This window comes from Acromyrmex echinatior, chromosome 18, assembly GCF_024713525.1.
Source record: "Acromyrmex echinatior isolate Ae372 chromosome 18, ASM2471352v2, whole genome shotgun sequence".
NCBI classification, from domain to species: Eukaryota; Metazoa; Arthropoda; class Insecta; order Hymenoptera; family Formicidae; genus Acromyrmex; species Acromyrmex echinatior.
Genome location: NC_141869.1, coordinates 4,617,491 through 4,640,489, shown reverse-complemented (window position 1 = coordinate 4,640,489; position 22,999 = coordinate 4,617,491). Strand labels below are relative to the sequence as shown.

General features: G+C 36.7%; 1 protein-coding gene across 1 annotated transcript in view; it reads right to left on the bottom strand.

The window, feature by feature from the left end:
• LOC105144938 (MAP/microtubule affinity-regulating kinase 3) overlaps positions 1–19,921 on the bottom strand; it is a 49,177-nt gene extending 29,256 nt beyond the window's left edge. The window contains exons 1-3 of the mRNA XM_087415721.1: positions 19,913–19,921; positions 19,445–19,573; positions 12,351–12,517 (exon numbers count right to left, since the gene is read on the bottom strand). Of these exons, the coding sequence (XP_087271847.1) occupies positions 12,351–12,517; positions 19,445–19,573; positions 19,913–19,921 (305 nt within the window). The remainder of the gene's footprint in view (positions 1–12,350; positions 12,518–19,444; positions 19,574–19,912) is intronic.
• Positions 19,922–22,999: the final 3,078 nt, after the last annotated feature.

The window sequence follows — 22,999 nt, the reverse complement described above, 5'->3', positions numbered from 1 at the left end:
GATGGCGTCAGCGCGTGCCATGCATTAACAATGCCAGTTGACCTTGCGCGATCGATCCGAGATTCCCCAAGGCTCGCTCACTCGCTCGTGCGAATCTCCCAATGCAAATGCAACGAGACGGTGACGAAAAAAGATATAACACCGACCGCTTTATTTTTCCCATGGAAATTGAATTGACGCGAGATGCAGGACGAAAGGCAAAGCGTATACTTCCGGCGACGTGATAGCGTCGCTCCGACGACGTCGAGGAGGCGAGACGCGAAAATGTACGTATTTTGGTAGAATCGTCTCCGTGATCATCTTCATTCATTTCTGAAAATTCTTTCTGCCGCTTTTCTCTCTGTTTTGTAAACCGAGCGAATAATCGTTGAACGGTTTCGAACTATTTCAAGACGTTTTCTTGCAGATACGCTTTCAGATCCACTCGTAGCGAGACGGAAGAAAATCCCGCGATTTGAATTCATCCGATATATACTGGAGACGCTCGGCGTCTTTCTTTGGCGAATAAAACGTGAGCCATTCGAATTGAAAGCGTATTCTGTAAGGAAATGGAACGAGGAGCATATATCTATCAAAATTGAAGATTAAAACTGCTGCAGATGAGATTTAAATTTCAATGCTATAAATATACAAAGCTATACTTAGATTGTATTATTTAATAATAGATGTTACTAGATAATATCTTTTTCGAAAACGACAATTCCAGACAATTGATGTTATATGTATGTTTTTCTGGATTTGTGCCATTGAAAGTTAAACTTATCAAGACACTCGTAGTCATATGCTACGCTCCATCGAATATATAAAACTTGTTAGTCGCAAATAAATGCAGAGACGATTCTGTTCAGATGATCTGGAGAAAATACTGCAGTCACGGACGATTTGCTTCGCTCTCAAGAAAGTTATTTGAAAACGCCATAATATCGGATATTCGAGAAGTTTTGTTAAAACGTGAATATATCATATACTTTGTGGATATGTATAGAATATATATATGTAGTCTTGTATTTTTTGTGAGAAAATATAGAATATATATTTATTATTTTGTATCCGTTCAACAATAGAATTTTTATTTGGGAGAAAGAGAAAATTAATTATAAAATTGTTTCTCCTGTTGATGAAAGATGTACTTCGCTTATTGTTAGTGGAAAAATATTCATACTAAAAAATAACACATTTTTTAAATAAAATCATATTATTGTTTAAAAACGGAAAGCTATGCGAAATACAGGATGTTCTATGGTAGTACAATCGGGAAAGAGATGATTTTACATGAAAAAATACGTTAAAAATATACAATAAAATTTTTCATACAAGGCTTTGTTTTCGGAAAACTCAACTTTAAACATTCATCGAGTATACATGTTTTTCGACTTATAACGCACCTTACTATAATAGACTATCTTCCATGTGCATTGGAGAATACACAATAAAATAGGATATTTATGTATGATAAATTTTATTATTTTATAAATTGTTGAAAATGTTGCCCGAAAACTTTATATAAAAAAATTTTATTCCATATTTTCGATTTATTTTTTTATGCAGAGTTATCTCCTCAATTGTACTACTGTTATTTACGGAACATTTTGTATATTCTCACATATCTAGTAACAGATTACGATTAAAGCAACGTCACTTTAGGAAGAATTGATTGTTGGTCCTCGAATAAGTCGCAGTATAAAAAGGAAAGGATCAGGTTGTTGGTTCTCTCTTGCTTGAATTTTTTCGACGACCGCAGAAGATATCACATTGATTTCTAGAAGCTGGACCTTCCGTCTCCGTCAGCCAGGAACGATCTTTAGCTCTCCCGGTTTCCGCCCACTGAAACCCCAGGAAAATTCTGCTCGTTCGCCATCTTCCCTGCCTCCTCCTACCTTCTCGTTCGAAAGCTCTTCCTAACACCGACCAGTTGAGCTCTAATTGTGTTTCCCGCCTAGCTCGGTCCCTCGGTCCTTCCTCTATAGTCATTCCTCTTCAAGCTTTTGGACCGGAGCCTTTTGTATACACACGTGCGCGTGCGCGTGCACATACGTACACGCACGTGACGTCGCTCGCAATCCCGGAATTCCTTGCTCAGGGGATGTTGCGACAGGATCTGCTCGATCGAACGTGTCCAATACACCCCTACGCTGAAAGCAATGGTCCGCGACCGGATTTTCTCTCGGAGGTAATTCAAGGATCCGGATTGCCAACGAAGAGAGAGAGAGAGAGAGAGAGAGGGGGGAGGGGGGAGGGGGAGGAGACTGTCGATTCAAATATATGATGGCGTATGAGATTTAGCGATTTCCATGAAGAGGATAAACGCGAAAACGTTTAACCCATTAGCTGCCACCGTTCACGTTCGAGAATTGCGTTAAAAGCGGCAATAAACTTCGTCCTTGGTCTCTGAGCGACCATAAGCCTGTCAAGATAAACAGACTGTCGGTGTTGCAAGAATACTGTAGCACATTATGCAATTTATCGTTATCAATGCCCGAACGAGTACGGCGATCATTTATTTCTGTACCTTTGCGTTTCCCAGAAATTGTGTACATGACAGTTTATGTACGGAGCGAAAAAAAAGATTTGCTTGCACAGCATATTTTATGCTGTCGTGGCAAATTTCGCCAGTTGTTATATCGACAGGAAGAAGATTGATTAAAAAATGCTAATTTTATTTGCTTGAAATGTAATTCTGCTGAATTTACAATTTATTTCCCTAGAAGAACAGATTGATTTTTATTCCGGGTAGCTAGGCTTTCACATAAAATCTGCAGTAACCACGCTGATTCTGCTGCGGCAGCAATGCTTCTTCTTCAGAAAATGGAATTAGCAAATATTTGTACGTGTGGCACATAAGTCGACGATTGGTAATCTTTGGCTCTTTTGATTCTAGAACAAATCTTTTTAATTTTCAATTCTTTTTAATAGGATAAGACCGCTTTTTAATCAGTGACTTCTCTCGAGCGTGGACGTGCGGAATCAATCTTGAAATCGCTGAGTCTCGATCTTTCTCGCAACGGGGAGAAACCGCAGTGAGCGAACGGGACGATTGCGCCCCAACTTCCTGTCCTCCCCCCCTTTTTTTATACGCTTTTTCCTTCGCACCTATCGATCTCGTCTTTCTCGCTCGCAAGTCTTTACGCCCCGCCAATCCCGTTCGTGTTTCTGATCTTCTCACCCTCTTTGCGAACGCGGCAAGAACCGCGGGCTTCGCTCGGAATTGCTACCCCCGTCTCTAAGACTACCCTACGAACTCGACATACAGATCTCCTTAATTGATTTAAGAAATAAATCACTCGGCTGAGTGTCGGGTGAGCGGACAAACCGTACGTGCGTTCGATTTGTTCTTGCTCTCACTTCCGTTTTTCTTTTCCCCAGACAAATCGCACGCCGGTGAAACGTTTTACAGAATAAATTAGTATTAGTAGAGAGCTGCCGCCCTTTTTATCTTTTTTTATGGTTGCATATTGATTAAGTTGACCTTCTCGTGTTACGATTGTAATAAGATAGCGAATTCCGCAGAATAAAACGAACAGACGCGCATTCTCCATAATTTTAATTCTGTTATTAACTATGAAGTCGGGTTCAACATTTTTTATTGGGATCATTAATGAATTAATCTGTTTTATTATGTTAAATTATTTGTTAATTCTTTAATAATAAGCTAGGATGGATGTGACTTATGACTTCTATTTTACATCGTGCATACGTTGTTTAATAGAGAAACATGTATGTTTCATGTTATCATAAATAAATTTCTTTGACATTTTGTACATTGATTAGATGAAAAATGAACAAAACCACGTTAAATCAGATTCAATTCTACTTTCCTGGATGAATATCTACCTTATCATTAAAGAGAAGAAGATTAAATTTCTGCAAAGTAGAAAACATTTTTACTAAAACCTTGTTAAAATTGGTATTCTGAATTTTTAATAGTGTGATTATACTATTTGACTATGTTAAATTGATATTCAACATTTCTCAATGTTAACACATAATTTATGAAAAAGTGATCAAATAACAAAAAGGATATTTTTTTAAATATAAATTCTGAGATAAATAAATAAAATACATGTAATTTAACATATTACAAATATTAATTTTTTCTAAAGAAATATGCTTCCACAATTTGTTCATAAATTGTATTACATCTATTGATAATTTTTTTTTACATTATATTTGTATTACTTTCTAACATATTTATCTTATGATTAATACAAAAATTTAAGTAGGCCGTTTGGGACATGTGAAATATATGTTAAATTTATAATACAAATTTTTCAACTGTGTATGTTGTAAGTAATATCATCTCTTAGAATGTTTCTTGTCTCATGAAAATATCGCGTTAATTATGTTTGTATGATAATTAAATACTAAGTTTTATATCGTAAATACGGGGATTGAAATTCAAGAAAAAAGATAGACAACTAAATCCGCGAATCGTTCAATCGCAGCGCTGTTTCCTATTAATTAATACTTCACAAGAGATTCAGAAATGGCTATTAAAGTAGGCCCGATTCCGGCTATCCGGCTACTTCGCTTCGGGATGATCCGGCGACCGCACTATCTCGTTCCGTCTCCGGCGACCAGTTTACTTGTTATGAAAGTTTAAATTAATTTCGAGGTAATTTCCGTGCGGTAATGGCGAGAGCCGCGCGCGATGGGAGCCGCAGGAGGTCCTCGGTCTTCTAGAAGGCGGCCCGGTTGCTGCCTCCGTCTTATCGCTGGAAAAACAATCGAGTCCGTTCCTCCGTCCCTATATCACGTTCCTGTCAACTGCCTGGTGCGGGAAGCCAGGAAATATCGCTCTCGCGGTCCGATTCATACCCGTAGAAACTTTTCTGCGGCACCTGCGTCTCCGGGGGCTGATCAAGTTCGATGTCTCGCGGAGTTACGAGGCGCACCTGCCGCGCATCCCGATGTTGCGATTTTGCTGGCGATAACTAGAGATCGGATTACTCGAATAATTTAATATGCGTCCGTGTGAAAGCCTTGGAGAAGACTCTGAGAATATGAAATGAGGTAGAAATGGGAGAGATCTCAAGCTGTTATTTTGACAAGTACTTTCAAACAAATTATTAATAATTACAATTATATATAATTGGCGATAGAAAAAAGATTGGTAATTGAAGTTAAAAATTAAAATTATAAAATTATAGTCGTTAATGGCAAGGTATTTGAAAAAAATTATAATTAAAAACGTACTATCGGATTTATTTAAGTGTTGTTGTGTGTGTGTCTAATTCTAATTAATTTTTATCTTAATTTTAGCTGATCTATTGGGTTGGCAAGAAAGTAATTGCGTTTTTTTAAAAGGCATGTATCAGTAAAAGAATTACTTTCTTATCAACCAATATAAATATATCTAGATAGAGTCAAGTTTCAGCTTTAAGAATCTCTTTTTTAAATTGCGATACAACAATTTTTAACGGAGTTATGAGCAATTAAAGTTAAAATAATCCTTTTATTTAATCTGCGATAATTCGGTAACCAAAAATCGTAGGAATATTTTTAAAAAACGATTTTGTTGGGAAAGTATCAAGTTTTCACGATAGGTAGACGAAAATTTTCTCAAATTTGTTTTAGGCGCGTTACCCAAAGAAGAAAATTTTCCATCTTTTTCAGCTCGTAATTTTTGATATGTAAAAATTACCAAACTTATATAAACTTAAAAAAATGTGGTAAGTTTTTTAAAAGTAGAGATTTCAAATTTTAAAACCCCTTTTTTTTTAATTTAAATTTCATTCATTAATTTAAATTTCATTCATTGACGAAGATATTGTATATACAACTTTGAGTTCAAAAAACGCAATTACTTCCTTGCCAACCCAAATTTATTTCAAAGTATTAAAGTGCTCGTGAATTGAATTAAGAAAAAATGCTTTTAAATATACTTTCATTAAAATCAAATCTTAAAGAATTAATATATTACAAACTCAATAAATATTAATATTTATAAATAAAAATTAATAAATATTAATTATTATTAGTTTACTTTTTTCTATACTGTATCATATATGTACATTTGAGAATCGTGTCACTTGAACGAGATTCAAATAGAAATTATGAAAAAATTGGAGTATTCCGTTATTCACAATGACTGTTCTTCTATGCGATGAGGCACGATATCGATTACAAAACTTAGAAAGCAACGTGTCCATTACTGATGGTGTAGTAAATCGGGAAGCAATCTTATACTTTAAATTCTCTTCACAGCGAGAATAATCGAACTCGTACTTTCGATGGCAACGAGTGTCCTCGTGCAGCTCCAGCAGGCATAATAAATATTATTTCAGAGGGGTATGCTAGTAAGTTATATCTAAGTATAACCGCGAGAGTAAAGTCGATTTCACACGGGCCATAAACTGATGTACTAAAATCCTTTTTACGAAAGCTAGATCAGTGATTGTTAAACCTTAATTCTAACAGATAGTAATTCCATGATTTTCAAAATGCTTTTTATTCAGAATTCTGTTAATTTAAAAAAATAACGTAAAAAATGTGCTACCAAATTTTAATAATAAAAAATTAACGCAAATCAAATATATGATTATTATCAATAAATAATGCAATTAACTAACTATTGTATAATACAATTTAAAAACTCGTAGAGTATTGTACTCTTTTTATACCATTTAAAAGGTATTGTGATTTTGTATTTTTGTATGTCACAAATAGAATTTGTATGTCTCAAATCTACTCAGTTATTGTTGTTGAATTCACCGATAAATCCATTTTGATAAAACTGTTCTGTTCGTGTGAATCCGGCATAACTGTCGATTCAGTTTTGCCGCGACCTTAAGTTGAAATTGTTCGGTACAAGAACTAGAGGAGAGCTGTCGCAACGAGCGGACGTGTCCGAGGTGCGTGCGAAGAAACGAGATATTGAGTGGTATCGTTTCCACGTAATAGGCAATACGTTATTGAGACTCGGCCTCGAAATGTACTCCTATTCCCATGTTAATGTGGATTATCGAGCAGCCCCGTTTGCGGTTAGCACAAATGCTAAAGTTCGTGGAACACACACCATCGCGTAGCCGTGTCGTGAGACCTGCGGGCATCGTTGCACTTTTGCGATCGGCCCATCAATCGATTGGTCGACCGATCGGCCGTTTCGTCACGCAGATCGATCTCGGTAATCGATCTGACATTACATGTGTCGTCGACTTTTGTCGCGCCGCAGTGCACCGAGGACTTCCTATCTGCTTTGTTCGCCACGGATGGAGAAGTAATTAGATGTAAGAATTGACTTTCCATAAAATTCATCTTTTCTCTCTTTTGTGATTCATAAAAATATATTACTCACATAGATATAAGAAAGAAGAGTTGAATTTCTATAAATAAAAAAAAATTTATTTTTTCTTTTATGATATTCATATACGATTCTAATATTAACCTCTAAAAAATCTAGTTTCATAGTTAATGAAATACTAGCGAAAAAATGATTAAATTAATCATACTAGCTGTCAATATTAGATGTGTTTCTTGTGTCACTGTCATATCTTTTCCACATTGCACGATCTTGCCCATCTCAATTATCATGCACGAGAACGCGCTGTAACTATCCGTTATCCATCTCTCGCCCATCGTGATCCCTATGAAAAAAAAAAACTTTCTCGGGGCGAGGTAATTGTGGTCTTCGTGCGGGTGAGACGAGAATTGACGCGATATCCGGGCGACGATGAGATGGCACGTTGGTGGAATAGAAATGGCGAAATAAAACGAGCCGCGAGAGATCAAGGTCACCGGCAGCGAACGGAGCCAATTAGCTAGCCATAGACTCGATTAGCTAGCCGGCGGAAGCTCCGGACTAGCAAAACTACGCTTATAACGGACCGAAGGATATACAGGCACCATAAGTACTATACTTAAGCGGATAACCGAGTGCTTGTGTCCATTAACGTCTCTACTGCCGGTCGCTGATACTTTCCGAGATACTTTTCCGCCTTTTCCTCTCCCGCTTGCCTTGCACGTGATCCGCGCGCGAGGCGAGTAGAGAAATAGATAGATAGAAAGAGGAAGAAAAAGAGGGAGAGAGAAAGAGAGAGGCTTGCTACGAATTCATCCTAGATTGTAACGGTATTCGCTTCTGTTGAATATGCACCGCCTACACGCCCAATTTTTTTGCATCGGCGAACTTCGACCTGACACCGTATGGTAGCTCCGTTCTCCAACAACGGTTTCAAGAACGGTGAATGAACTTCTCATAAATAAGTTCGCGTTAGAATCTTTTCGTATCCATACTCGAAGAAATAGGCAGACAAATATCCAGTCTTAATTTCGTTCTCGCGATATATCTACTCTTTTGTAAATATTTTGGAAATATTGGAAAATGTTATTGGGTTGACTTATTTCATTACAGTTTCTTTTTACAGATGGTCGCACTGATCTGAACACATGTCGCTTAAAGATTAAGAACAAGTCGGCTAGGAAAGTTCATCAGCAACCGTAATCTCTTCCTGTAAAAAGAAGTAAAATAATCGTACAAGTGGCTGTAGAAGATAATAACTTACAATTAATTGAGATAGGTGTTTAGACAAACTCGTAGAATAATTGCTACCGGTTTCGTTGGATACTGTCGGCATGCAACACGATGGTACTCGATTTACAGCTTTACCGTTTACTCTTACTACTTGTCGGAGTTAGTTTCCCGCGTAAGTAAAAGCATCGATAAACACGTAAGGCGGCTTTCATTGGTTACACCAGGGGACGGTCTCTCTTTCTCTCTCTTTTCAGTAGAATAACGTATATAGTACGGGAATCGTAATCCTGCTCGTGATTCCGCAAGAAGTCCGTGCCATCCCGGTTCGAGGATCATGGCTTTGTCCAGCGAATAATGGCAGAGCAAACGGGAGGCGTTCGTCGGAATTAAAACGTGAGCCTGTGGATGTTCGGTGGTCCCGAGTGAAGAGGGCTGCTGTACAAAGAATTCCTCTTTCTTTTCTCCCCTTCACTCTTTACAACTATCCCTTGCCGAGAAAATCCGCAGAGAATCTCTTAGAGTTGTATACACATGTGACGATATATGACAGTATCAGATGAAGAGAAAATAGAGATCCAATAATTTAAATCTTCAGTTAAAGATTAAAGCAACCCTCAGACGATCAATATTGTTGCACAATATTTGATGCAACACAATATTATCAATCATCTGGAGGCTATGTTGAGTTTCCAGACTGTTTGTTTTAAATTGTTTAATAGAGAGATTTCTTTTAAATCGTTTAAAATAATTGTACAATAATATTGAATATCTAGAGGCCGCATTACTTCGTTATTATTTATTATTTTTTCTTGTTATTTTTCTTGAAAAAATAAGAGATATTTCTATGTAAACATCTTTAATCTTAGCGCAACATATATTGAGATTTGTGATGAATTGTTTAGAATTTTTCGATTAAACAATTGAAGAGAACTTCAAGAATCGACTATTATTAGTCACAAATGTATCAACTTACTTAAGAAGAATAATTTTAGAAAACCAAACAACTATCATACACAAATAATGTAGAGCGCGCTGAAAGAAGAGCTAAAACATTCTTTATCAGAAGTATAAGTCGAAGCAACTCCTGACTTCGTTTGTCTCAATCTAAGAATACATAGCGTGGCAAGAAAGAACGAATCCGCGAGCAGTGATCGTTAACTATCCTTAGCACCAAATCTTCTCCATTTCCATTAGAAGAAAGCCTTGCCTGTCTCCTTTCCCCGCGAACGAGATACAGGCTAATCTCTCGAGGGTTAAGCGATCGCTTATAGCGATTTTCCTAACCCTCTTTGCGAGATCCCTCGCAGTCCAACACCCTTTCTGTCTTTCCTCTCTACATCCCTTACAACGTGCGAGTCCGTGAGAGCGACGATCTATCACTATCATCTGAGATTGAGATTTTGTGCTTTCGACGAAAACAAACTACCGCGTCGTACGCCATATTGCCGGCTGCTTTATATTCGCCGATCCTTCGTGAGCAACGAAAGCGAACTATTGCTCCACGTCGTAACGCGTCACGTGCGTGCGTCATTACGTCTCCTCTTTCACAGAGAAACGGTGCGATGCCTTCCTCGCGAACATGTTGAAAGTTATCGATTCCTCTTTCTCGGGTGATGCATACGACATCGCAATGCTCGCCGAAAATATTGCAATACGTGATCTTTTTACGCCAGGAACGCTAATGCACGCGAGATATACAAGGTATATGGAATATTCACTAGATATTTTTTTCAGACATTCACAGATTTTGCGAATATATGGCTTAGTATTTGTTCCAAAACTGGTATTCATAGTCGGTTTTTTAAAGATCACATTAAATAATATCTTAACATCGTATAATAGACGTAATGTCTAAACAAGCTGACATTAGTTAATTAGTCATTTTTAAGATGTCATTTTTACATCAAAATGACGATAAATAACATTAGATTGTCTGTTGCAATAATATAACTCTGTGATTAGTTTGATATCTTAACTGTTCTCTAATAAAAATTTATGCAGTTTTCTTAAACATCCATTAAATGATTATCCGTAATATTACTGGATTCTTAGTTGTAATAATATTGTGTAGAAAATGGATAAGAATTTAATAAAAATTCTATTCAGTAGCTGAAGCAGTTTTTCTGATAAAAATATGTGCAACTTAGACACCTGCTCAGTTATTATTTAGTACTGATAGATTATTATTAGTTAAAATACTGCATCTGTTTTTGTTCAGTAAATGGATCCAGATTTTACGCATCTTTTGAGCACAGTAATTGCAGACGAAATATCTATAGGCGTTATATCTTGACTGAGATCCTTAGTGTCCTAAGAAGTTTTATTATACTTCTCAGATAATTAAACAGAGTTATATTGTCCAGTAACTGTTAAAAAAATGTATGAAATTTCTATCTTTAGGATTAATTGTTTACTTTTACAAGTATACAAAAATTATCAGGTGAATCTCACATATATTTTAATATGTTTAGAAAATATTTGTAAGATTCTGTATTAAAAAATTGTATATAAATGTTATAGTATCAGGATTAATAAAGAAAATGCACAAAACACAAATAGACTATCCTTAAGAAATGGTTTTAAATATATATAAAAATTGACGATATAAGTACCGATCTATGACTAATTGCAAGATTAAAGTGACAGCCACCTTTATTGAGTTTATGTTCAATATCATGATTAAAGAGAAATATCGTTATTGAGATACCCCAATATGCTGATGTGAAGGTCGAAGGAATTCGTCGTAAAAAATGATCGCAATTTCAATTTAGCAGTCTCGCTTGTACGTGCTCAATATAGGGATGCTAACATAGGGATTGTAATATGAAAATATAATAAGCGGTAAAAAATAGAAACGATAAATTATATCTTGTTTCATTCACAAATTTCATTCACAGCATTAATTTTTTATGAATATTTATATTAATATGAAGTGTCGGCAGCTTCGAAATAATATTTCTAAATGCTTTCAAGATAATCCTTGGATATAAGATATAAATAGGTATCATTCGCGCTGTTATAAATTTAAACGCTTAAAACAAAATTAGTGTACGCACGGGGAACCTGCCCGTTGCCGATCAATTAATTCAGGAAGCTGCTTTTAATCGTTAACCGGACCGACGAGGGAGCATTCCCAATCGAGGAAGCGCGCGAGCAAGGATCCTCGCGAGTGTAATTCCGCTCGTAATAAACAGGAACACGCGTCGTTATCGACATGGTGCGATCGCACGAAACGGGCCGGACGAGAGAGAGTGAGCTCTCCAGGGTCGCGATCGCAAATGTTCCCTCGTGTGTAATACGCCGGACGATTTCTTTATTTAAACGATACGGCCGGCCAACGCCGTACATCACCGCGGCCAACTGGAAAAAAAGACACGACACGTCGTGCGGTTGAATATTATTAGACCGTGGAGAAGAAAACGACGCGGGTAAATGATCGCGCTCGGCAGATCCTCGTAAGATTGTTGCATCTCAAATGCAATTTATACCGTTCGTAGAAACACGGCCGTGGACGAACATCATAAGTTAAATGCGAGTTGAAATTCTTTTATAAAGTATCTTCATTTCCTTTCATTTAATTTTTCTGATCAGATCAGCATGGGGTTCTTCTTGGCATAAATTTGATCGTATCTTCTCCCATCTTTTGCTAATATTCAACGTTAAATATCTTGTAATTTTCGAATTAAAACTTCTCCCTCATGATTTTAGATAAAATTTCCGTTTTGTAACAAAAATGTAAATTCTTCATTAATTGTTTCTATATATACATATATTATTGTAGAGAAGTTTAAAAAGTTTCGTATGGACCATTCACGAGTTGCCAGAGGAAGACCGCCCCTGAAAATTCGCGCGCAACGCGACTAAAGTACGAGTGACTCACCGGTGAACGACTCCTTTCGAGTGCATGTGCTTGAGCGCGGCGACCAGCTGTCTGGCATAGAGCCTCGCCGTGTTCTCGTCCAGTTTACCGGCCGGCTGCTCCTTAATGTGTGTGCACAGGTCGCCGCCGGTCGCGAGTTCCGTCACGAGATAGTACACAGATCCGCACTGCAAGCAGTCGTTAAATTAAACTGTTATCGATTCACGTCGATAACGCGATTATCATAGTCTTGGAGATACAACAACATGGGGATTCTACGTTTGGGCTTTTAAGTTCTTAGATTCTCGCGGTGCCGTCTTTGATACCAGATTCTAAAATCTATACAATCCTTATGTATTTGAATTTCAATACTGCAGATACACAAGATACGTCTCATGTCAGACATATTCTGTAGAAATCTGAATTCATTGAAATTACAAATATCAAAATTTCGAAGTAACAATATGAAAAATTTGCGGGCTATGAATTTTACTTGTACTTAATTATTTTTAGATAGGATGCAATTGAAATTCACAATTGAATCGGTTATTTTAGAAACCTCAAGTTAATTTTTGTCAAAAATGAGAAGATATTAGGGGAAATAAATATATAGTTTATTTAAAAAACCACATTAATCAAGCATTTCTTTCGCAGATATCAGATTTACAAAACTGTCATTTACATGAGACCCTGACTTATATAGTGATTTATGTTTTCCTAACATTATATTTTGTAAAAATACATTCAATAATGAATCACTTTAGCATATTAATAATATTAAATATTATAGCTTTTTTGGGGCTATAACTTGTTTTATAACATCTTTAGAAGTAATTACATTTGCAGAATTTTCTATTAGCTCTCTATCAACAACTAGTTGGAAAGCACAGTTGATTTTTTAATTGTGAATTCTAATAGATAAATTTAAATTTCTAGAAAAATAAAATATAATCCAACTTCTATTAAACTAAACCATTTTCCAATTCTCTAAAAATTACATTCATGATATATTTCTGAAATGACCGACTTAATTATATTATAATTCAGAAGTAAATTGCACATACCAACAAAAAGAAAGCAGTTTGTGAAGGATAATTCATGATGATGCACTTTAAATTTATTAAATAATGTTAATACACCGTGTATAATCTCCTCGCATCTTTTTATTTCGTACGGCCCGATGCCAAAGTACGGCCATACATTTTAGTCGCTGCTGAAAACGAAGCAACAAGCACATCGAGCTGGGGAGAATCTGCTCCCGACTGGGACTGGTCACGCGAAATTAATCACGTGCATTTAAAATGCATCACGAGGCGGAGGCGCATCGTAATTATCGAGAAAGCGTTTCCCGAATTTCGCGCGCGATCGCGAAACACGTGCGTGGGCTTCGTCGATTAAGCGATTACCTTAATGCAACAATATGCATGCGGCGACGTCAGGGGAGCGACGCGTTCACACGTGGCCAACGAGTTACGATCGGAGCGATTCGTTGTGTCTGGCTAATGGCGAGTCGATATTTCCCGAATGCCGATGATTATTTAATTCTTTAGGATTGGTCGTATCGGTATATTCGGCATAGTCTGTTGCTTTAATTATGAATCGTGTGGATCACGAGAACCGAATAAATTTCACACGCGCGTATTAACGATCAAATGTTAAGCACGAGATCGGACGGGACGAGATTTTCAATTTGCTTTTTTTCTTTCACTGATTACTACACTAGTTATTCCAAGAACTTCATTAATCGTTTAAGCAGTTATCATCAGTTATATTAAGTATCAGTTATTTGACATCATTAGTTATATTAAACAGTTATTTGACGGTACTGGTTCGTGGTATCATATGTAATAGTAGTTTACCATAAATGCCAGAAGCATCTATTTCGGCAGTATTGGTAGAAATATCTCAGAGACGTCTAATCAGACGATACCGATTAAAATAAATATCAAAAGCGTTTGTCCTGATTATAATAGCAAAAAAAATGTCAGAAGCATACATTGTAATCATGTAAAATCTGATCTTCCTTTTAAGACTTGTAGCGCGGGAACGACGATAGGATCAAATTATTATGCCTATTGAGACATTTGTTCAGAATAAAGAGACCTACAACATCCAAAAATAAGCTAAATCTACAGAAAGACATTTTCCATAAAATTAGTGTGGGTTCTTTAAAAAAAAAAATATCACTTCGCTTAATTTAAGTTTTACTCTGTACTATTCTGTTTGTACTGAAGACAGCCGAAGGGAAACTTGGCTGATAGAAACTAAACGAAATTCTGGGAGTTTGGAGACCACTTGCAAAGTCAATTCATCAGAGATGCACACCGCTCTATCCCACTTGGCTAGGATCACCGTTTCGTTTTGACGAGGACTTGTACATACAGAGCTTGCCAACCAAATCAACTGGAGTCAGGGTGGAACGTGAGATACCCGATTTCGATATATCACCGGATAGGAGTTAAAACAGGAACGTAAATTCGGTGTATGTAAATAAGGAATAGGCACGATGGAAAAGCTGAGATGGGAAAGGAGCCGAACGTGGAAGTTCATTTGCGAAACAAGAAGCGTATGGAGCTTCGCTTTCGCAACTCGTGCCAAAAAACTGTGCATCATTTATAAGATTCTATTCCCGAGTGGAATTTAAAGCGGATTTTTCCTTAGCGCGAATTTAACATTTGTATCCCTCGATTCTACGATCTGACAGAATCTCTGAATCATTTTCACCGATCACTTGAATCGTCGTCTTTCCTCGAAAGTTGCTTACAAAGTAAATGCGGACCGTCATTACAAGTTTTGCAACTTCGACTTTTCTAGGTAGTAGATTATTTTCTTACACTAAAAAAAAAATACTAAATTTTAATAAATAATTTGAATATAGTGCAACTAAATATTTGAAATGAATATAAAAATATATTTATTTGATAGAGGAATTATTAATTTGATTTGATCATTCCTTTTATTGAGTAAATATTTATTTACTGTAAGAAAATATTTAGTTGGCACAATTCAAATAAATGTTCATTAAAATTTAAAATATTTTTTCTTAGTGCAATATATTTGCACAATTGATTTCCTGATCTTGCATTCGGACAGACTGCTTTATAATAAGACGAAAATAAGTTTACTAGAATTGTTTCTGCAGTATTATCTAAAATGACATCATAGACTTACAACGAAGTAATTCCAGCTCATATAACCAACTGAAAATGCGACGCGTATATTTTTATAGTGATTTCATCTTCTGAACAAGAGTAACGTCGGCGTCGTCGAACATCAGTAACGGGCAAGTCCTACGTCGATTCGTCGACTCGTAACATTGGTACCGACATAAAATCGCGCGAGCGGCACGTTTACGGCCGCTGTCGGCCGACAATAATGACCTTAATTGGCGCTTAAAGTGGCTTTCTTATCCTGAGCATGAGTAACACGTTGACCGCTGAACATGTATCTTCGTAAAAATCGACAGGCACGTGTGCGCTTTCTTATTACAAAATGATTCAGAACGGTATATCCTATACTTTAAATTACAAATATGTACGAATAAATAATTAAAAAAAAAACCATTTTTTTTATCTTGATTGTTATAATTATTAATATTATAATTGGGACATGTGCCATTTTAATTGGGTTAACTTTAGATAGAATGATTTTTTTAGAAATAAAATATTTAGATGAGATTTTTTGAGTCTTAATTTTTAAGCAGAAAATTGAAATCATCATGTTATGATGAGGAGGGTAGGGCGTGCAATTAATAGCAAATTAAATAAATAAGCTTTGTTTCTCTAAAAATATTTTATCTCAAATTGGGCGGAAATCTCAAATTGCTGTGTATATATGTGACGGATAATAAAATAAACTATCTAGTAGTGACCAGGCAGGAAAATATCGATAAACTGTAAACGCCATGGTTTTGCCTAAAATGTTGGGTACTGCAAAGTACGCTTTTACACTGGCACTGCAATAACCGCAACTTTACGACACAAAAAATGGTCGCCGATACATTGTCCTCGCGGAGTATGAAATTTTGTTGCGCTGCTACGTTATGTTCTATCGTAAATTTACGGTAAATTGACATTTTTTTTATCACCACTTCGCGTATATCATAAATTTGAAAGTATGTATATTTCTTACATTTCATCATATGTATATATATATATATATATATATATATATATATATATAGAGAGAGAGAGAGAGAGAGAGAATTTTAAAAATTGGGATGAAATGAATCAAAATTTACTCAATTTATCACTATACCCTAATTTATTAAAAATCTTGACGTGCTACACATTCTATTAATACCCATCGTATTCAGCGTGAAAAAAATCTGAGGTATGTAGATTAAGACATTTTGGAGAGAGAAAAAGTGACTTTTTGTCGAACAGTGTAATTAATACAAGGAAAAGTGGCTATTTGCATATGTCAATGACTCCTGGCAGTATCATTATTCATCGTTTGAAAATGGTTGAAGTCATGTCATCGGCAGGCAACCCTAAGAAAAGCGACTGGCCTGGAAAACGACTATACTTTACGACCTGCATGCAGGCGCAGATGCTCCAAAGAATCTAGCGAAATCGACAGTAGAAATCGCGTAGGCGAGTCTCTACCATCATAAAGATTACGACGTGGAAATGAGATATAAGGCGACGTCATATATAGCCAATTTGGCGACGGCAGGAAAGACGAGGCGGAATCTCGTCTCGATATTATCATATTTGCCGTCAGGTGTGAGCATTCTCATCGTCGATAGATAGCTCTTCCTCTTCGATAGTCTCTGGGATAGCTTAAATAAAACAGGATGCACTCCTCTATCCGAGCGTTATTTTACAAACGCACGTTGAAAGTAATACCATCTGCAGACTATAAAATCATTTCAAGAGAGAAGAATCGAACGGTGCAATCGTAAAACTCGTTTGTCCATTTATGAAAGCTCGCTCGATCGTTTTTCTAACGAATATATTTGCACTCTACGCTCCTTCAAGTATTCAAATGTTTCCTCGTATTGCGAAATGCATCTACAAACTATCTATTCTCGGAGGATGGTTTTAAATAGACATGAATAAAGGCGCTCTGTGTAATTAAGATAAATTGGCTGGTCTCAACTTCGTAGAATGATTTGTTTAGATTGATTTAACTCAATTTAGAACAATTTTGTAGGTAAGAATTAAAAAGACATAGATTTTACAAATGAACTGTAACTCGTAAATTACAATTTTTTTAGTTGCGTCGCGTGTTGAAAGGAAAACGAGATATGCATCGGCTACCACATGCAAAGAATAATTCTAGCGACGTATCCAGCTTGAAAAATTTTACACGTCTCTCCGGTCGGACATTGGCAGGCCCACCCCAGCTACCCGTTCATCTCGCGCAGGAATATTTCGCAGAGCTTCGAAATTCTCGAATCTCGCACGCGGAGGAGAGACGGGGAAGAGCTATCGCGGCGGCGTGTGCGTTCCCGTCATATTTTCCTACGTACTTTATCTTTCCTGGCGCGTACACACCCTCGTCCTCGTAACTCGATCGTGACGAGCGAGCGCGCGGACTAACAAAATTTTCAGAGTAAACGAGGTGCGCGATGCTGCGCCGCCGGGAGAGCCTCTGATATCGACGTCCCACACATGAATTCAATTACATCGTACAAGCATACGAGAGTCCTCTCCCTGGGCTTTTTTTTTCCTCTCGCCCATGTCCCCGCCCGTATACCTCCGGGTGGCGTGCGTGCGTATGCGTGCATACGTATGCGCGTGCACGTGCGTCCCGCGAGTCCGCGTGTTGGGTCAACGTTCGCGTCCGTAGCAGCCAGGTCACGTACGATGCAACGCATTAATGGTACCGGTCCTGGGCTTCCTCTGTATCGGCGTAGAAAGGATCGTAACTCAAAATAATAATTTCCAAGTTTACACTCGCGAATTGAAACCGATTTAATTTTAGCGAAATCAATTTCTGACGTTTGTAGAAATGTAGACGAAGATAAGCATTTATTTCGTGAAGCACAAACATGGATTGTAATGCGTCTATAATATGAGATTTGAGATCTATCAGACTCTATCTATAGTTGATTTCCATTTGTCTATATTACTGACAAAACTGAATAGATAATATTCAGTGAAAATCGAGTGAGTAATGTTCAACACAAATAAGCGAAGAGGACCAGTCGACAGATCTTGGAATCCAATATTTTTTGTATAAATTTTATAAATTGTAAAATTTACATAAAAAGTATTATTGCGATCTCAATTTTGAAATCAATCAATTTAACATAAATAAGGGAAGAAAGCCATATTCGGTTAAAGTTTACAAATTATACAATTTTCATAAAAACTGTTTTTAGACATCAAGACTGTTCTGACTGAATGTGGCCTTCTTCCCTTATTTGTATTAAACTAATTGACTTCAAAATTAAAATCGCAATAATACTTTTTATGTAAACTTTACAATTTGTAAAATTTATACAAAAAATATTATTGGACTCCAAGATCTGCCGAATTGTCCTCTTCGCTTATTTGTGTTGAACATTACTCGGTCGATTTTATGCAAAACTGACAGACTTCAAAATCGAAGTCATAAAAAAAAATCATTTTTCGAACCCCAAGTTTCTCACAAAGCAAAATGATTAAAGGGTGAAAAGCTTTTCTACTTTGATACGCATCCAGCCTGCTTTATAAATTCAGCTAAATGGTGTGTTTAATTAAATCTAGAAAGATGGATCATTCTCTCTCTCTCTCTCTCCCTCTCGGATGACGTTAAATTTCGGTCCCTGATATCGCCGAAATTTCAAGACGTTCGCGATTTGTCATGGCGTTCTGACAAACGTCATGTACCGGGTGAGAATGGCGTGACCCAAAGTAGAATAGCGTAGAACCTACGAGGGATAGTATCTGTCACTAGGAGAGGGATAACGCGAGACAGAATGGCATAGTTTCCTTTTGACGGATAATAGATCGTTATGTAAGAGCACAATGAACACGGTTAAATCTTGTTGATCGACCGTAGTGAATCGTCTTTGTTATTAAGAACTCGATTAAACTTTCGACGCGCTTAATTAAAGTAAAGAAACTCGATCAATCGTCGAAATTTTCTAAACTGATTGCAACTCTAAAGCGTCTCTCACTCACCCGAATAGTTTCGTAGAGCCTGACGATGCTCGGATGCTGCAGCATTGACAAGACCTTCGCCTCCCTCGTCAGGTTCTTCATCACGTAATCCTTCTTGCCTTGCTCGACGTCTATTATCTTAATCGCCACCTGAAACAAGAAATGGAGGGATTCACATAATTAATTGAATGCGTAGTCGAACGAAGCTATTGTTGTATAGGAAAATATATCAAAAGTACTTTCCACACTTGTTTCTATCAGAGTTTATTATTATTAAAATTCTTTTATCTAAGATAAAACTTTAGGTCAATTTTTTATATTCCTATATTAGACTGCATTATAAATCTCTTTCACAAAAAATTAAACCTATTCTAAAAAATGTCGGTGTGATTTTAATATCCCTCGTGTGTGGTGTCTATAATTCTCATCATGTTGATGTTTGAAGTAACACCAACATTTTTGTGAATTTAAAACTTCTGGTATTTATACCAACATCATCATGGATTTAACGTCAGTGAGTGTTAAATCCACATCATGTTTGATGTTAATTTAACACCAACACAGTGAGAATTATATAAAAACTGCACGGTGTTAAATTCACGTCGCTATTTTTTAGAGTGTAACTCATTTAAGTTCCGAAAATATACTAGTTCAACTAGAAAACAGACTTTTTGAGAGATATATTTTGTTTTATTTATTGCATTGATATTTTTACATTGCATCTACCTGCACTGATGGCATATATTAAAACTAATTCTCCAGTAAATTAAGATGTTATTGGAAGGTGAGTAAATAATTGGCATGTGGAGGGTTGAAAAAAATTTTACGTCAATATAACGCACCTCCTGGTTGAGTAAACGCTTTATTCGTGCACATACGCACACAGATCCTCTTCAGAGATATTTCTTCCCGAGCGAAAAAAAACGCGCGAGTTTATCCTCAGGGCTTTTAGGGATCAATCGCCCCGCATTCTCTCCTCGAATTGCTAGCACGTCAAACACCTTCCATATGCCTGCTTGAGGAGCAACGAGCCGCTTTTCCACGGTGCGGAGAGTAAAGGCGAACAAGAGCGAAAGAGGGGGAGTTATGGAGAAGACGGAAAGAAGAGATACCTTGGGATTCGAATACGTTAAGACGGCCGCGCAAGCGAATAGGGCGCGCCTTCATAGTCCCCTCTCCCTTTGATGTGCCATAAAGGCCTGGAGGCGATAATTCGCACGAACCTAAGCGATTGAAACGGTGGACTTTGCCGTACCCCTCGGCAACGAGGGTGCACAACGCAGGAAACTAATGCTAAATTATATCAACTGAAGGGTCCGCGAGGACTTGTATCGCCACCGCAAAGGTCTTACGTCTGTCATCTCCCATTTGAAATTAAAGGCGGGGGCTTCAATCATGAAGAAAGAAATAATAATTAAGATGGTCAAAGAAACGAGTATAAAAATATTAAATTAAAGTAAATAATTCATTAAAAAACCGCCGAATTTTTATAAATTACTTTTACTAAAGAATATAAAGTTTATCAATGAGTTTGTTTTTAATACATCAATAAAAAATTAAGGATCGCAAGGCACCCATTGCACTTAAACCGTCGGCATTTTCTATCTTTATTTAATATTTCAACTCGTATCTCGAGAAGAAACTGTTGAAGAAACTTTCCGCAGCAGTTCGTTCCGAGGAAGTCCCGAATCTTGCGTCCTCGAGTTTTCAAGTTACCCGGCAGCAACGGGTCGCATATCATTAGCAGCGATGGCGCCGGCATCCTTTGATCTTCCCGTTCTTTCCGTATTGAGTGAGAAAGTGACACGAATAGACGGAAGGTACGGAAAGAATGGAAGAGAGAGAAGCAGAGGAAAAGAAGCACTTCTGTTCCGGGACCATTCGCAACATGCGAAGCATAAATAAGAAAAGAGGGGGAGAGAGAGAGAGAGAGAGAGAGAGAGAGAGAGAGACAAAAAGAAAACAGAGAGAAGCGGGGGCGGGGATTCTTGCGTTGAGCTCAAGGTACGTCTGACAGCCTCCCCAAATGATTTGTGGTGCTCTTCGCCAGATACAAGATACTAATTCTTTGGGTGCTGTCAGTCGACCAGCTACCGCTCGCCACTGTCGACTCGCTCTCTTTCTCTCTCTCTCTTTCTCTCCGCCGAGTTTCTCTGTTGGCTTATCTCTGTTTGCATTATGTTACAACTCAGTCGACTGACACAACGTTCCTCGTCCCATCGCTTCACATTATGATCGCCGCTTCTTCCTCTTTAAACGCTGTATTATGGTAGATCAATCTTGAGAGAATCCAAGATAATGCTCGATAATGCGTCAGTATGCAAGAATGTTTCTAGGTGGCTGCGTATAGAAGAGCAGTCACAATTACTTTTATATATATATATATATATATATATATATATATATATATATATATACACACATTTCTGTTGTGGGTCTCTCCCTCATCCATTTGATTCTCTTTTCTATTGTTAGCTTATCTCTGTTTGCATTCTGTTTACAGCTCAGTCAACTGATTCCACCCTTCGTCCTGCCGCATGCCGCTTCTTCCTGTTTGGATTTTGTAGAATATTGAATTGATCTTGGAATTCACGATAGTACGCCGAAATACTACATACGTAAGTCACTTCAATATGAACTTCTACGTACAGATGTTTGGATCTCTCTCTACATCTCTAGAGCTTTTCTTAGCTTATCTTTTATCTTGTATTATGTTACAACTTAGTCAACTGACGCATTGTTTTTCATCTCATCGCTCTACGTTACCTATCATCGTTGCTTGCTGTAAACTTTTTGAACTGTCGCAATATGACTGATCGATCCGCGGAATTGAAAGCAAACTGATATCGATACACTTTTAAAGCTCTTAGAAAACAAACGAACATAGATTAAAAGTTTCTATCTTAAATACGAACTGGCAGTAATTATATTCTTACATAAATTTAATATTGGCCTATTTAATACTAAAAACAGTAATTAAGTACTTATTTGAAGTATTAAAAGCACTGTTATTCAATGCTTCTAATATTCCAAACAAATTATCAATCATTTTTCGGTAATAAATTGGCCACTATTAGATTTCTATAAGAGTATTAACTTTACAGAATCGGCTTCGCTATTTAATACTGTTAAATTTATTAATGTTAAATTATAAATACATAATTTGAGTTATTTTAAATAATTTTTATAGGTTGCCACTGCTCCTATTCAATATATCGTTAATTTAATAATAAATAAAAAAAAACTGGAATAAAATAATTTCATTAAAAAAAAAAGTATTGAATTTGACTCAAATTTAGTTTATTATTTATTAAGGGCGTACGTTAATATGGATATTGAGGCTAACCACAGAAATGGATTGATTTACATTTTAACACACATGGAAATTAAAAATAACAGAATGTTATTTAACTCCAGGAATTGGATTACCATTGCTCCTTTTAAATCTAAAGCGATATCTACAATGAGATTTTAAGGCGTAAAACTTAAGCTTTAAGCCAAAAGAAGTTATCCAATCATAGTCAATTTTTCTCTTCACATTCAACTGTGATTAGTCAATTTTTTAAAGTTTTAAGT